The sequence below is a fragment of the Bidens hawaiensis genome, unplaced genomic scaffold (assembly GCF_021521415.1).
Source record: "Bidens hawaiensis isolate Kalapana, Puna unplaced genomic scaffold, B.hawaiensis_p1.1 tig00047580_1, whole genome shotgun sequence".
NCBI classification, from domain to species: domain Eukaryota; kingdom Viridiplantae; phylum Streptophyta; class Magnoliopsida; order Asterales; family Asteraceae; genus Bidens; species Bidens hawaiensis.
In genome coordinates, this window is record NW_027506044.1 from 53,524 (window position 1) to 70,760 (window position 17,237).

Consider the following 17,237-nt stretch of genomic DNA (forward strand, 5'->3'; position numbering starts at 1 on the left):
TTTTATTTTTTTATAAATGTATTAAAAAAACGTATTATTAAAAAAACAAGAAATTATTTAAAAAAACACACATTTTTTTGAAAATTCATAATAAAAAAAAACATACTAAAAATTAAACAAACAATAATATTTAATAATAAAACTAATCTAATACAAGATCATCTGGTCGCCTCGCCCACAAATGTTCAACCAACTCATGTCGAAGATCCCCGTGTATCTCACGGCTCTTGATATTTGCTATGTTATGAAGTTTTTGTTGATCACTGATTGTGGACGGTTGTGGCGGAATGTCACCTTGGTAGTTTTGGCATATAGCTTTGCCCTCGTCTTCTAACGTCATGTTGTGTAGGATAAGACACGTGTAGACGACGTCCATTATCCTCTCCCGAGTCCAATAACGTATCGGGTTCGCCAGAACATAATATTGTTTTTTTATAGCTCCAAAAGCTCTTTCAATATCTTTTCTAGCAGACTCTTGCTTCTTCGTAAAATACTTCCGTTTGTCGGCGATTGGATCTGTAAAAGCTTGAACTAACACAGCCCATTCGTTGTAAATACCATCGACCAGATAGTACCCGTACTTGAAGAGTTCTCCATTTGCAACAAAAGATTGAGGTGGTTCAACCCCGTCGATAAGGTCGTTGATCAAATGTGACTGATCGATAACATTAAGGTCGTTATTTGACCCAGCAACACCAAAAAAAGCATGCCAAAACCAAAGATCATGTGACACCGCCGCCTCAAGTATGAGGGTCGGCCCTTCATGATCACCACGGTGGAACTGACCTCGCCAGGCCGTTGGACACATAGCCCATCCAACATGCGTACAATCGATGCTACCTAGCATCCCAGGAAAACCATGTTTTTCTGCGTGCACCTCATATATGCGTTGGATGTCATACGTTGTAGGTTTACGCAGATATCTCCGAGCGTAAGTCGATATGACTCCTACGTACAATATATATTACAAAATGTAATAAATATTTAATAAAAAGTAAAATTAATGTTTTTTACCTTGGCAGAAAAAATGAAGGGATTCACGTGCAACCCTTTTCGACATCTGTAAATACTCATCCAAAGCGTCCGACGAGATGCCGTACGCTAATTGACGGATAGCAGCCGTGCATTTTTGAAGAGGGGTAAAACCGGGAAGACCCCTAGCATCCTCCCTTTGTTGAAAAAAGGGATACCGTGCCTCTAAATCACTCGCTATACGCGTGAACAATTGCCTGCTCATTCGAAAACGAGTTCGAAAATCCGACTCCGCGTATACCGGTTGAGGGCTAAAATAATGCCTCATCAAAGTATCGTTAGCACCCGATCGATCACGATCACGAGGTGGTGCTCTAACCCTCGGGAGTCGGGGTTGATGGGCTTGATTTTGCAAGAGATTGACCACGGTTGCGGTCAAAACTCCCCCTACATGAAGAAGCAAATCATCCTCTTCGGAGGAGTCGGAATCAGACGAGTACGACGACATTATTTTTAAAAAAAAAATTGGGACGATGGGTTGTTTTTGGATTTTTTTTTGAAGTTGTGGTAATTGATTTATATGAAATGGGTTATATATAGGAAAAAAATTTTGGGTTTTATAAAGGAGTTTGGGATATTATATATGAGTTTGGAGATTGAAGTTGTGTTTGATATGGTTAAAATGGGTTGATTTAGGGGTATTATATAGGATTTTGTAAAGGTTTTTTAAAAAAAAAACCCGAGCTCAACGGCTCTTTTGGGTGGGCCCACCAGCTTTTCCTCTCTCTTCTCCCGCGATCACCCTTGCGCCCGCCTGGAAATCCGCGCTCGCGCCCCTCTCGCGCCTCGGTGGTGTGGTGCTCGCGCCCCGGGGCGCGAGCGGATGGCCTCACGCGCCCTTTCTCGCGCTCCACACCCCTCAGCCTAAAAGAAAAGGATGACCTAATGAGACAAAATTAAGATATTATAAGGCTGAGGGGTGTGGGGGGCGCGAGTGGGGGCTCCAGCCAATAATATTGTGACGTGTGGCAGAGAGAGAAACTTGATAAGATGAGTGTTGGTTGTGGTGCTCGCGCCCCGGGCCCTGGTGTGGAGGGGCGCGAGAGGGGGCGCGAGCGGTTTTTTTTTATTTTTTTATAAATGTATTAAAAAAACGTATTATTAAAAAAACTCATAAATTATTTAAAAAAACACACATTAATTAAAAAAACACATTAATATCTAAAAAAAAAATTAAAGTACTAAAAAAAAACATTATTCTTATTCTTCGGCTTGGTCTTCTTCGATCAACCTCTTCCGGATACGTTCCTTTTGTTTTTCCATCAGCATTTGGTCGACCGGATTTAGGTTACTGAAGTCTCTTGTAAGGAAGTCCAAATCTCTCATTCTTTTTTTTTCCTTTTTGTCATTAGAGACCACCTCCATGGTTTTGTTGAATTTATTGAGGGATTCAACAAGATCGGTGATGTTTACGGCTTCCCCCTCAGCCGGTTTTTTCCCCCTGGCGTCCCTTCCCAATGGCCGCCTCCTCGGCGGTGAAGACGTTTCCTCCCCCGCAACGTTTAGGTCGAATCCAACCCGGCAATCCGATCCGGCGGAAGTGCTATACGCTCCAGACGAACTAGTTTTAGTCCGTTTCGGCCCTACTTCCGCATCAAGGTCCAGCGCCACCAGCTCAACCCACTTAGAACACCTTCTCAACCTCTCCCACACCTTTACATCGTCCCACGTCTTCACCGTCCCATACCTCCGCAGGCACTCCTGCTTCCACTCTTCGACAGTGAAATTATAAACCGCCAAATCGTCACTGCCACTTGGTCTCATACGACCGGCGTTCCTGTTGAACAGATTAGTAAACAAGCCGACAAATTTTCTGATTTCGGTCCACCGACCCGAAATCATATCGGCGTTCCGCTCTGTACTCCCAACGAGCGAATAGAACGTCTCCCTAACCTTTGTCCAAAAGACCTTGCTCTTTTGGTAGTCCGCTGCAAAATGCATAAATAAATTTGTAAGTCATTTAACTTTTTTATTTAACTTTTTTATTAAAAATCATTTTTAAAAACGTTAAAACAATTACCGCAACGCCGATCCTCAGAAATGACTATCCAAGCCCGACACAGGGCTTCCTTCTCATCCGATGACCACGGAGTGGTTTTCCGTTTCGTCCTTCCAGTCGAAGCCGAACCCGACCCGTCCGTTGCAACTTGTTTTTTCCGGTGGACGCGTCTTCTTTGTCCCGCAGCTTCACCTTCTGGTTCTTGTGTCTCCGGAACAACAAAGTTAGGAGACGGTTGTATGTTGGATGGTTGAAAGCCGGATGATTGTTGCGACCCCGAATAAAACATCGGTTGGTCCGGTGCCGACCATAAATCGTCGTAACTGTAATCTGAATCTAGGTTTGGGTACCAATTTCCAGCCATGTTTTTAAAAAAAGGTTTGGAAGATGGGGTGATTTTGGGTTTTGGGTGTGGTATGTGATATTGGTATGTGATATTGGTTTTATAGAGAATTTTTTTTTTTTTTTTAATAAACAAAGAGCCCAACGGCTCTATTTACGCATTCCCAGGCCACTTCACGCGTTCTCCCAGCCGCTACCCCTCTTGCGCCCGCCTGGAAATCCGCGCTCACGCCCCTCTCGCGCCCCTCTCGCGCCTCGGTGGTGTGGTGCTCGCGCCCCGGGGCGCGAGCGAATGGCCTCACGCGCCCTTTCTCGCGCTCCACACCCCTCAGCCTTACAAGATGCCCTTTCACAACACACACACATATGTGACATATGAGAAGCATTAACATACATATGATGTACATATTTGTACTTTTTGACAACCAAAACTTCATTTTATACAAACTTCATTTGATGTCAAAACATTCTCTCATCATTGTATTCTCTTCTTTTAATGTATGTATATCTTGTAAAGGGTATTTCAAGTCCTCACTTTTACATCCTATAATATTTTGCCTACCTTTCAGATGAAAATGGTGGATTCATTTGTTATAAGTATTTAAACTCCCATTATTACTAGGATTTCTTTTAAAATGCACTGACTGGTTAAGTGCTACAAAAATATGCATTTGCTATGGATTTTTTGCTACGGAGAAAATTCGTATTTTTGTTAAGGATTTGGATGTTGCAAATATCTATTTTTGCAGTAGTGTTTTGATACGCGCCTAAGGTCTTGAGTAGATTAGATTAACATGTTATATTTGTATGGAAAAATCATGTAAAAACTAAATGAGAAATAGAATTTAAGGATGTGTACTTTACATTTATAAAAAGGTTATTTCTAAACCATCTTGCAACATTAATGCATAAACACATAAAAGCACTCTCATGACTCATAGTTACATGAAACACTTCCACTTGTTATGATTCCTTCAAGCATTTCTTGAACCATTGTATATTCGAAAGATATTTTTTGATTGCATACGAGTGGAGATGAAAAGAGATTAAAAAACCATGTTTAAAATAGATCTCAATTACTTTTAAATACACAAATTTAAAATTTCCTTTTTTTTTTGAGCATAAACTTTATAGTACAAATTTACAATATATATGTGCAGCAATGGCAAAGCTTGAACATAAACCTTATATAACTCCCTCCGCCAATGTACGTATACGTGAATGTGTATATAGGTAGCAAAAGAACTTGATTAGTCTTAATTAATAAAAATCAAGAATAGGGTATTCCACGTTTAACATTTTGACATCATTATTACTACCATGCAAAATAACGGAGTGCCTATCTTTTGTGGCAAACAAACCATTTGTTTTATATTTTTCTAGTCCAATAATAGATTAAATAAATTGAGGCTTTGGAGTTCGACTTTACGTTCAGGATAATATTGTTTTCAACCAAGATTTAGGGGTGTTAATTATTTGAATTAGATTCGTAAGAACCGAAATTCTAAACGTATCAATTTGAGTTAGGAATTCAAATTCGGATTCTTGAATTTTTGAATTGAGTTAGCATTGAACTAGAATAGGTATTTGGTATTCGAATCCAACTTGAATTTACAAGTTTCGAATCATTGCAGCCCGAAATTTCAAATATTTATATAACTTTTTTCATTTTAAAAACATGCATATATTTTTTTAGTTATTTCATATACATTTATTTTCTTTATAACTTTAATGCATTTATTTATTATAATTCAGTTTATTCAAATGAACTTGAATCAGGTCAGTTCTTTGAAATCGGTTTTAAAATTTTCATATTAGAAAACCTTTGACCAAGATGTCGAATTGTGCATTAAAAAGAAGAATTAGATTATATAATTTTAATAAATCGGTTGAATATTCAGAAAAAAAAAATTATTAATCTAAAAACATTCGCACAAAAGTTGGATGAATTTAGCACTTTCAACTTTGAATCTTGTTCCAAAGTTTAGATGCTTCAATCTAATCTAAAGATTACTTGTTCTTCACTTCGACTTTTAAGAATTCTTTTTGGTTGGTTAGGAAAAGGCCAAGTTTTACCTATAACTCTAAAGAGGAATATATAATCTTGCAACATGATAAATGTTTAGATATATTTATGAATACAATACAACCTCACACAAAAATGTGTTACATTCTAAATGTTGACATATATTTGTGAATACAATACAATCTCACACAAAAATGTGTTATATTCGGGCTATACTAAAAGTAAAAGCAAAACGGTCAATTCATTCTAAACCATAATAAATAAATATGTATGTGTCAATACATTAACCCACCCATTTATGACTTATTTAACTCATTCACAACTTTTTATAACAAGTGTACAACCCGCACATCTGTTTACACCATGCATGCATAACATGTTTACAACTTGATCATAGTTAATGAGTAAGAATTTTATGTTTAGGTTACATGATTTTAGTGTGTGCGTGTTAGTATTGATATATTTGACATGGATAAATATATGGGGCGTATTCTGGTTCATTTAAATTTTCAACTTGCTAACCAAACGTAATCGTTACTTGTAGTTTTTCTATTAAGGATTGGATTGGAGTCTTACGTTCAAATTAAACACATGTGTTAGTAATATTGTGAGGAAAACATGAGATGTGCTTTATTTAGTTAGCAGTGAGTTACCTCTTTTAACTAACTTTTCAGTTGGGTTAAATGTTGAACACAAAAAGATTTAAGTTCTTTTCAATAATGATCTGTCTAAATCAATATGGACAATGTAGTAAAAGTACCCATTTGTGTACCTGTTTTGAAAATTGGGAAGATAACATGTACCAAAAGAACACTACATTTGATGTGAGTGGTTTAGGAAACTTTAGGAAGTTTTAAATGCAAGTAAAACTCATATTTACATTAATGTTCAAAATTATTAATTCATTGTGAAATATATTATTATTTTTTAAGTAATACAAAACAATATGATGATTGATGATTCAAAACATTAATCAATCACTTTGGTTGTCTATTGTTTACAATCATTCTCAAGTGTCATTCATGATGGATTAGAGACACTCTTCATGTTTCTAAGGAAACTTTTGACTTCCAAATCTCATTTTCTTGACTGGTTATAAGTATTTAAAGGATGCATTCATGTGCCCTAAAAAGCAAACCTTTGGCTCTTGTGGGCCTTTCAATCCTCTCCTTTCTCAAATTTTTATGCTCATAATTTAAAGATTTGTACTTACAACTTTACACTATGATTGTGTATACATTGTTGATTTGTGAAGTATTGGTTGTCTAAGTATAACACTTTGAAAAATATTCTGTAATATGTTATCATATATTCAATATACAAAATAAACAAATTTATTGAAGAACCAAGTTTACATCAATTGCACAAGTTGTGCTACCTAGTGGCTTAGTGCTAACCATACATAATCAACAAAGAAGGTAGATTACACGATTATATAACTAACTTTTTGTTTATTATAGATAAAGCAAACATGAAACATATACAGTTATAATAACTTCATAAACTATAAAGTAATCAAAAAATATAATACTTATTTGATTTCATAGTTTTTCGAATAATAACTGCATTGCTTGTCCTCTCATCAAAATCTATTTATTGAAAAAGAGTAATATTTTCTATATCAACTAATTATAATTTAAGAAAAAACATGTAGTAATGAATAGCTGCAGCTTATAGAAACTTATGTAAATGTTTCATCATAATTTAAAACATATACGTACAAGAATAATTATATTTGTAAATAAACAAAGTATCTAGTAATCTAGTATATATATCTCAAACTCTTTGATGTAACTTTTGTCTTCAAATCATTCTATTAAAACTAGTAAGTCTTCTACATAATCAAATTTTTAAATCATTTGGTATCTAAGGGATTCCTCTTATTATGTGTTTTACTTGGTTTTCAAGTATTACTATTCTTGAAGTAAACATGCCCCTGTATATGTAATCCATTCTAAACAAAAAAAAACAAAAAGCTTTTAAAAGATATTGAAATATCAAAATATTACAATGTATTATACTAGGACTATTGGTTTTTATTGGTTCCAAATATTTCATTTTTGCCGGCGCTGGTCCCAATTATCACTTTAACTGCCAACGGTCCCAACTTTCACACATGTGTCTGCCACCAGTCCACGACTAACCGAGTACTAACTCCGTTATGTTTTAGATGACGTGTCCATCCTACGTGTTAAAAAACCTTGACGTGGTTGTCTGCGTGTATATTAATAACAAAAAACCAATTTCCTTTTCTCTTTTCTGTTTTGTCTCCAGTCCCAGGCCCCCCGTTTCCCGGCGTTGCTCTCCGGCTGCTGGAATCAGTAGCTACGTGTCCACCCTATTATCTCCTCCTTCACAAAATGCTTCCAAACTCCAATTTTATTCATCCCCAAACACCCCTCACCATATGGCCGTCGCCGCTGCCGCTGCTGTCACCGTCGCTTCTGCCACCACCACTCTTCAAAAATATCCGGTCACATTTCAATCTCGATACCCACAAATCCATTCTGTCAATTCACCAACTCTCTCATTCTCCAGCGGCCTCAGGCTCCGTGACCTAACCATCAAAACCAAACCCAGATCTCACCGCCTTCCACAGTCAACGCCATCGCCGCCTTCCATGGCCGACTCCACCATCGCCCTCGACAGCCGATGGATTCGAGTTCAGTTGAGGCGACGGAGAGGGTGTCTCGGTCGGAGAGTTTGGTGAGGCTGCCAATCAACACATATAAATTGGGTTTTTTGTTATTAATATACACGCAGGCAGCCACGTCAAGGTTTTTAACACGTAGGATGGACACGTCATCTAAAACATAACGGGGTTAGTACTCGGTTAGTCGTGGACTGGTGGCAGACACATGTGTGAAAGTTGGGACCGTTGGCAGTTAAAGTGATAGTTGGGACCAGCGCCGGCAAAAATGAAATACTTGGGGCCAATAAAAACCAATAGTCCATTATACTATCATACTCTTGAAATGGTTAATGGGTCGGGCTTGTCTGGTCTAATCATCTTCAAAGACTTTTGCAAAGGGAATAGCAGTCACATGTCATAAAAGGCATCTTTGGCTCCTTTTTCTTTTGAATAATTTCTTTTTTTTCAGAAATGTAACTTTAACAAAATAGCTTCTTGGTTTTACTTTTCTTTCTTTGACCCAATAGCTATGAGTGAAAGTTTCATGAAATAAATTGTCTTATTGTTTATGAAAATGACAAAAGAAGTCATATACAATTTATGCTTAATTGAAATTTTGTAGCTAGCATTAAAATGATCACAATGTTTAAACAAATTGATTACAAAGAGGGTACTTAAAGATTATTTGAATTTCCCTTTATAAGTTAGTCAGGTTCTGTTTGCTTTCTTACGTTTCTGTTTGAATTTCCCTAATATTCACGCACCAATGCACCATATAAACAAACTGGCCAAAGTGTTCTTGAGCTAACGGTATTAACCTCTAATATTGACGCACCAGTAAAGGTGTGTAAAATGATGTCTATTCTCGTAAGGTTAAAAGTTCGAGTCTCATAGTGAACCGAACAACAGTAAAGAATTAGAAGTAAGACTAGATAATGAAATAAACTCGAATTTAATATTTCTTTCTCTTAGATTACCATTTTTTACCTTTGAGAGTAAAACAATAAAGTTTAGTCCTAAAATGGATAAATAAGGTCTTTTGAAAGTCATAAATGTCTTTGCTATAAATGCACGAGGTAGGAACTACACTCTAGTTTAAGAGGTGAGGATCACACATTTAATTGTTTTTAAGAACTAGCTATGTATTTATTTATGTATGCAAAATATATATACATACCTCAATAGCAATGGAAATCATAAAAGTTTGCTTAGCTAAATTATAAAAGTTACTAGGATATAATTGCATTTAAGGATAACTTTAAACATGTTTATTCCTTCAACACATGGTTTGCTTAATCATGATGTTTCTACCTTGACTTTGCTATTCGACAAAAGATTGAGTATGCATCATTGAAGCTAAACAAGTGTTTGAGATTTATATCGGAATGCTTCAAATTAATAACTATATTCTTTTATCTATCTTACATCAAAACTAATCACGAATAAATCTTTCTATGCTTTATACGCTTTTGTTTGTTAGAATAAGATTTTTTTCCCGAATACCCGTATTCGTACCATTACATGTACCCACATGTTCGGTACCGGTACCAAGACTTTAGGAACTCGGTATTCAGTACCTCGGCCGATCCTCAATCGACAGCAACTCCGTCCTAGCGAATCCATATCACATGGGTCTCTTTCTCTTAGGTTAGTTTTAGCAGAAAATACAAACATCTTTTTTGTTTTACTGGTTTTAAGTATCGATAAAGAATAAATGAAACCCTAAAGTATGATCAAACCTTTTGACGAAAAATAAATAAAAAAAGAAAAAGAACAAGGAAGCCAAAATTTACATGATTTACTTAATCGATGTGATTGAGTTATGTTCGTAACAACACGATAGATTTATTAATAATGATCTTGACTAGCTAAAATTCTGTCATACTCATGCTATTGCAAAGTCATCATCCACATATATTATGTAGTGTTATAAGTAAGATACCAATATTAATATTAGTAAGCGCGGAGTCCTCACAGATTGTCTCATTTTATCTCATATGCCACCTCATTTTTATCCATGTTTTTTCAGGGTTTTCCCATTTTTCTACCAACATTACGATGGTATCTCATTTCTTCTCAAAACCCAAAAATCACTTAAAATGGAACCAGGATAAACCGGCTTATGCATCTTTGATTCCGTGGAAAAATCATATGAGAAAATCAGGGGATAGTGTTCCCACGCCCGGCCTCATTTTGCTCGTCCTTTTCCCATGATTGACTCTACACGCTCTAATATAATAGTATTATAAATATTTTTAGCATGTAATGCTCGTTTTTCTTCCTTAATATAACATCTTAGGCGAATCCACATCGGTCGTAGTCAGGAGTGATCCTTGGTTCATAAGAAATATTCATCTCTTAAATCACCAACACGTTTTGGGCTTAATGCTAGTGGACGAAAGGAGAACTCCACAGTTAAGTGTGTCAGGTTTGAGTAGCTGCAGTCTGAGAAGTCTTCACCTGAGCAATCAAAAACAAATCCGTGAACTCTTCTTAATCAAAGCGGACAATATTGATGATGCGATGAGCAGGATGTTACACTTAACTGTTTATATATCTTGTCTTTTTGTTGGTTATGACATAGAGGGGAAGAGGCACCCATATGGGTAGGGTGTATGGCTTACAAACCACATGGCAAAACCATCTCATCCCATGTGGGTAAGGTGCATGGCTTCATTTCATGGCAAAAGTTTGCCACACAACATTGATTCATTATTGACCATTGAAAATTAAAATGAATTAATGAAATTCTAGGGTACTTGTGGGTAGGTGCTGCATGTAAGTTTGTGGTTTTTGGGTAGTTAATGGTAGAAATGAGATAGCATTACATCATTGATCAATGCATGAATAATACCCATGAGTGTCCCTTCCCCTGTTCTAACCAAATTCCATGCTAAGGTTCGAAAAGAATATGAAAAGAAAGTTGGTTTAGGGGGGACCGTATAAACATGAAGGTTCCTACGTTTTGTTTTGAATATGTCTGGCTTTGGACACGTTACAACCAAAACTACCTCGGCTTTTATAAAAAGAGAGACATTTGACCATGCTTTGAGTGTAACAACACCTCCATCAATTCTTTCAACCATGTTTTTACTCGAGTTTATCACATTCTAAGTGCTATTACATATATATTGTATCATCTTTATTATGTAATCTAACATTTTAGTTATATTATATCGATTTATGAGATGCCAATAACTCAAATTCAGAAAGGAAAAAAATACAAGAAATTACATGCACTTAATTTGTATCACATATAACCCTCTTAGGAAACCAAACTAAGTATCAATCTATTGTTTCGATTGCAAGGAGCTTTGACCATGCAATTTGATATCATGGTATAGTTGTTAGTTTTTAAGGGAATTAGTGAATTACATTAAACGAGATTAAACAAGATCAAAATCGCATTAGGACAAACGAGTGATATTTTATTGCAATCAAAATCGAAGGAGAAAATATCAATTTATTTTTATCCTAAATATATGATGTGAACCTAATTCGAACGACCTAAAATAGATCTTGGATGAATTCTAAACATTTTCGCATAAATTAGATTGAAATCTACTAAGAGCACATCGAACAATCTAATCAATAATACATATAATATAATCACCAATGCATAAATACAACCTTGGTGTATGTCATGTTATACAAACTTGTCAGATTCTTTTATTATAAAAATTGACATAACTCTAACAATACTTATATTAGCCATGTCCGTCTTAGATCCCACACAAGGTTCGGTCATCTTCTAACCATATTTTTTTTAAATTTATATACTATATTTTATAATCGTTATTAGTGAATTTAGCTTAAAATGAAATATAAGAAACACCAATAAGGGCTAATAAATCTTAACAAGTTCATTAAACATTAAGCAAACTAGTGTGAGCGATTAATGAAGTACACTAGTAATGGACAACCGACAACCAATTTGGAGGAAAAAATTATCTATTACTAGTATTCGTTTTGAGCATTTGAAATCTCAGGGACAGCCTTGATATTAGCTACCGGAAGTCAAATAATCAAAGATATGTTATTACATAGAAATTTACCATATGATATTACATGGAAGTAATAAAAACCCTTAAAACCCATTTTGTGAGCTCACAACTCATACCTATTTATACTTTCAACTTCTTGTTGTCAGAACTTGGAAAACAAAATAAACAAATAGTAGAAACATAGCTCCTAGAGAGAGAAAGCTTTTAGAGAGAGAGAGAGAGACTACTTCTTCTACATTGAATTTGTTTCCAATTTCCATTTTATGTTTTGAAAATGAATGAGTGAAACAAATTCAGAAATGGGTATTGTGAAAACAGAAGAAGCTTGTTTTTGTTTTTTATGTTTTCATTTTAGTTACACAACAAGACAACATCAAGTCAAATTCAAACAACATAAACAAAAACAACAAACAGTTGTTGTTTCATCTTCATGTTTCAAACTCCCTCCACTCACTTCAGTTTTTGTTCTCATTCTCCTTCTGTTTTCTCCTGTGTTTCCAACAATATCAGCCAAAAAATTCAACAAGATGAAGCTAGTTCAATCTCATCTCAAGAAGATCAATAAGCCTTTTGTTAAATCAATTCAGGTATTTTTTATTTTATTTTATTTATTTATTTGTTTTTGCGCATGGTCTCAGCAGCACGCAGAGCAGAGGTAAGGTTTGTCCACATCACACTTTGTGGGATTTTAGTTAGTATTTTTGTTTGTTTTTATACATGAATAAATTGCCATAACAAGCACCAATTTGAACAAATTTCATGTTTTATTTTATTTTTGTTGGTACAGAGTCCGGATGGTGATATCATAGATTGTGTTTTGACTCATCGTCAACCAGCTTTTGATCGTCCTAAGTTAAGAGGGAAAAAACCATTGGTGGGTTATTAAATTTATTAATACTTTTACATATACATATTAATAATTTAACATTGTTCTTTAACTTAGTTTTGTTTTCTTAATAAGCAGGATCCACCAGTGAGACCAAATAGTCATGATCAAGCAAAAAACATGTCTGAAAATTTTCAGTTATGGAGTTTATCAGGCGAATCATGTCCCAAAGGAACAATTCCGATTAGAAGAACATCGAAACACGACATTTTACGAGCTAATTCTATACGAAGATTTGGTCGGAAAATTAGACCGGTTAGAAGAGACACTTCTACCTATGGTCATGAGGTTAGTTCTTAAATTTGGAAGGAGCTTGGTTATATTCATGTTCTTGATTTAAGAAATATTGGTTTTATTTAAAGTATGTAAAGATTTTTAAGGTTTTGCATCATTTCATAGATATCTATAGAAGGATAGTTTAGAAAACAAGGCTATAAATGATTGTACCTTGTGTAGTTGTAGTAAATGTTGTACCTCCCCTATGGTGTCAAAGTGGTAACTCTTGAAAACTTTTCTATTTTATTTAGTGTCACATCAAATCATAGCATTTAACTTAATTTTCTTAAAAAGGAATAGGTAAAGTTAGTTTAATTGACAATTAGAATAAAATTTGCTGGTTTCTGATTTTATAGGTTGTTACATTTAAAGAAAATACATTATGCATTATGAGAATGAGTGTTTGATGACATAGAATGTGCCTAATACCAATACTTAAAAGAGAAACTTTTTTTTAAACATTATTATGCTTTTTTACTTGCAAAGAATATGAGTAATTAATAAAAATCTTTAAACACATTAATCTTTTGTTAGGCATGATCATGTGAACCAGGGTCCTTTTTTGTTAAGACATGTTGTAGTATATTGTACCATAACTATTAAATTAATCAAATGATTTCAAAAAAATATGGTTAAATGGAAATTTTCAATTAATAATAGTTGAAAATGGCAGCATGCAGTTGGGTATGTGAGTGGAAATAAATATTATGGAGCAAAAGCAAGCATAAATGTGTGGGCTCCAAGGGTGGCCAATAGATATGAATTCAGTTTGTCACAAATGTGGGTTATTTCTGGGTCTTTTGGTCATGACCTCAACACCATTGAAGCTGGCTGGCAGGTATTTCATTTAACATTTCAAACCCTTCTATTTACTTTAAATTTTAGTGTTACCGGTACGCCCCAATAGTCTTTAAAAATCGGAGACTCGGGACGAGTAGAAAAGATGGACTTCTAAAATATTGTATATTTTTTGAAAAGAAATATAATAAACTTTTATGGTCCGTAGTGAGAGCGGCCCCTAAGCGGTCACTCCTTACCCTTCCTATGGGCCTGTCGAAATATAAACAAGTGTCCTTGACAGCAATTTGTAAAAGTATATACTAAATAATAATACGTACGTGCAGGGCGAGGTCCCTTTTAAGTTGTACCCTAAACGTGTTTTCACACTCTACATATGTAGACAAAACTATTGAAAATTATTAAATGTAGTTGTAAGTTTAATTTGCTATACATGATGCAACATATTAAGGTCACGGGTAATGGCTAAAAATCAAACCAATATTAGTTGAAGTAAGTTAGCAACAACTTCGAAAGTTCATCAATTTAACTAGTCATGAGACAAACGTCATTGGTTTTGTACTGGTTTTGCTTCGGTTTTCGTCTACTTACTCTGATTGGCTAAAAGTTGTCTCGTCTATGTTTATGGTCATTTGGATCCGATTATGTTAGATATTTTAGTGTAATTGAATTGACTTGTCTATCAATGTAAATTATAATATATATCAAACAAATCAGGAGATGTGGGGTGCACGATTGTCACACATGAAGGAATTCAAAATGAAAACCACCTTTTAGGGTTTTACTCTAATTGGTAAAAGACGACTTATCGTCATTTTTGGTTTGTTCTGTGGTTCTCGAATTCACACAATCACCATAAGAATTTCTTGTCTCGTATGAGTTATATCTGATTGAACTTTCGTGCGAATCATCGAAATATTTTTATCTGAAAGTCCAAATTTCTTGTCTCTCAGATTATCTAAAGTTTTTATCATGAACCAGTTGGATTGGTCGATCTATTTATTTTAAAAAACAATGCTAGTAAGACTTCACATTTTATAATATCAACACATAATCTATTTGTAAGAATTATATAATATGTTTTATGTAAAAAAGATATGAACACATTGGAGTTGTCAAAACTGACAAAATAATGTTATAATTACTTGTAGTTAATGCTAAAGGACATCAACTACCTACCCATAAATGATAAATATTGAATTTATTATTTACCAAAATCCATTTAATTTCTTGTCAATAGGTAAGCCCAGAGCTATATGGAGACAACCACCCTCGATTCTTCACTTATTGGACAGTAAGTTTAAAACAATAAATATTTGAAAAAATAAATGTATTTTATTTTATATACTAATATTTTTAAAATTTACAGAATGATGCATATCAGACGACTGGATGCTACAACTTGCTATGTTCGGGATTTATACAGACAAATAGTAGGATCGCGATCGGTGCGGCTATATCTCCAACAAGTGTATATAACGGAGGACAATTTGATATCAGTTTATTGATATGGAAGGTAAATTCTGAAACTAATTTTCAGTTATAAAGATATATAATAAGCTTGTTTTCAATTGGTTAAAAAATGATAAAAAGATATGTATAATGTCTATTATACTTTTGATTTTATTAGTTTAATTAGTAGTCTAGTACTATGGTGCTTGTCCCTAAGAAAAATAAAGTGGTTCAAATATTTGTAAATGCAATGTTATATGGCATTTAAGTAAAAAAAAATGTTAAAATAATCTCTCTAGTTAAATTGTAGTATATTATTTTCTACATTTTTAAAATTTTAAACTAATGACCATATCATTCAAATTTAAAGCTAGTTTGACCAGTAAATCAGTAAAGCATTCAATTTAATAGTTTTCACAACATTGATAAAGTGATTATTAAATTCTTCTCTTTTTATTAAATTCAATAAAAAATAATTTTATAAATTTAAAGTCTTTTAATATAGGATCCTAAGCATGGAAATTGGTGGCTGGAATTTGGGTCAGGGACCTTAGTCGGGTATTGGCCTGCTTCCTTATTCACTCACCTCCGAGATCACGCAAGCATGGTTCAGTTCGGGGGAGAAATTGTGAATAGTCGGGCTTCGGGTTCTCACACTTTGACCCAAATGGGAAGCGGGCATTTTTCGGGTCTAGGGTTCGGTAAAGCTTCATATTTTAGAAACATGCAAGTGGTTGATTGGGGAAACAACTTAATCCCTTTGTCAAACTTTAAAATATTAGCGGATCATCCAAATTGTTACGATATTAGAGGCGGAACTAATAGGGTTTGGGGTAATTATTTTTACTATGGCGGACCCGGTAAGAACCCAAGATGTCCGTAGAACAACATGACGCATTGGTATTGAGTAGAAGTATATCAACGAGTGGAAAAGTTTTGATATTTCGATTTTGGTTAAGTTTTCCTTATTAGATGTGTTAGGTTTTTTATTTATTCTAACACGAGTTTGATTAATTATAATGTTGTTAGCCGGAACATAATGTAAAGTTACACTATATTAATATAAGCAGGAATGAGTGTTATATAATTTTGTATTTGTAATCATATAACTTGTTAATGGGTTTGATTTTGTCTCTCATTTCTTGTAACCAAATCCGTCTGATTGAGTACTCTTGAATTATTTTTATTTGGACTGGTTAGTTATAGCGCTAAATGGTTAAATCGGCATGTCAAAGGGTCTTGGTATATTTTAATCTGAAAGTGATTGCCACGACTCGTTACTATATCTCTAGATACAAAATATATGTAGGATGATTGGGAAGTACACGTGGAGCAAGACACTTGTATAATACTTGTTTTTGACTAACAAAAAAGAAACATGTATCCAAAAGGAATTTTAATCTAGGAGATGATGATAACTCAAAAAAATTGAATCTTCATATGGTCCACATACAAGGAGATTGATGAGTAGGAAAGTGATTTCACAACTACACCAAGCAGTTGCTTTACTAAATATAAACCAACTTAAATGCTTACACCAACCTGTCATCTTAATTTAAAATAAATGAAAACTTAAATGATGATTGAGAATGATATTACTGTCCCCACTATGCCAACTGGCTAACATGAAGATTTGAGTTATTCATGGCTAAAAATAGAAGTTTATAGTTGTAGTGGTTGGCATCGGTAGTAACATAGGCATAACCAAAGTGTATGTGTGTGAATATTACACACCTTGGGTCCGTGATGGCGCATCGGTTGTAAACTTGTAATGTACTATGGACCATGAA

The 17,237-nt window shown here is 34.5% G+C and overlaps 1 protein-coding gene across 2 annotated transcripts; it reads left to right on the top strand.

Moving 5' to 3' along the window:
* The first annotated feature begins 12,192 nt into the window (after positions 1 to 12,192).
* Positions 12,193 to 16,529, top strand: LOC143616487 (protein neprosin-like). Of its 2 annotated transcripts, none has more exons than XM_077089304.1 (7): positions 12,193 to 12,622; positions 12,823 to 12,909; positions 13,000 to 13,209; positions 13,871 to 14,035; positions 15,236 to 15,289; positions 15,365 to 15,511; positions 15,953 to 16,529. In XM_077089304.1, exons 1-7 carry the CDS (start codon positions 12,314 to 12,316, stop codon positions 16,328 to 16,330), a joined length of 1,350 nt encoding a protein of 449 aa, XP_076945419.1. In that variant the 5' UTR covers positions 12,193 to 12,313; the 3' UTR covers positions 16,331 to 16,529. The 2 variants fall into 2 exon arrangements, with proteins under 2 accessions (XP_076945419.1, XP_076945418.1); XM_077089303.1 differs by having other exon boundaries at positions 12,197 to 12,622; positions 12,979 to 13,209.
* The last annotated feature ends 708 nt before the right edge of the window (positions 16,530 to 17,237 follow it).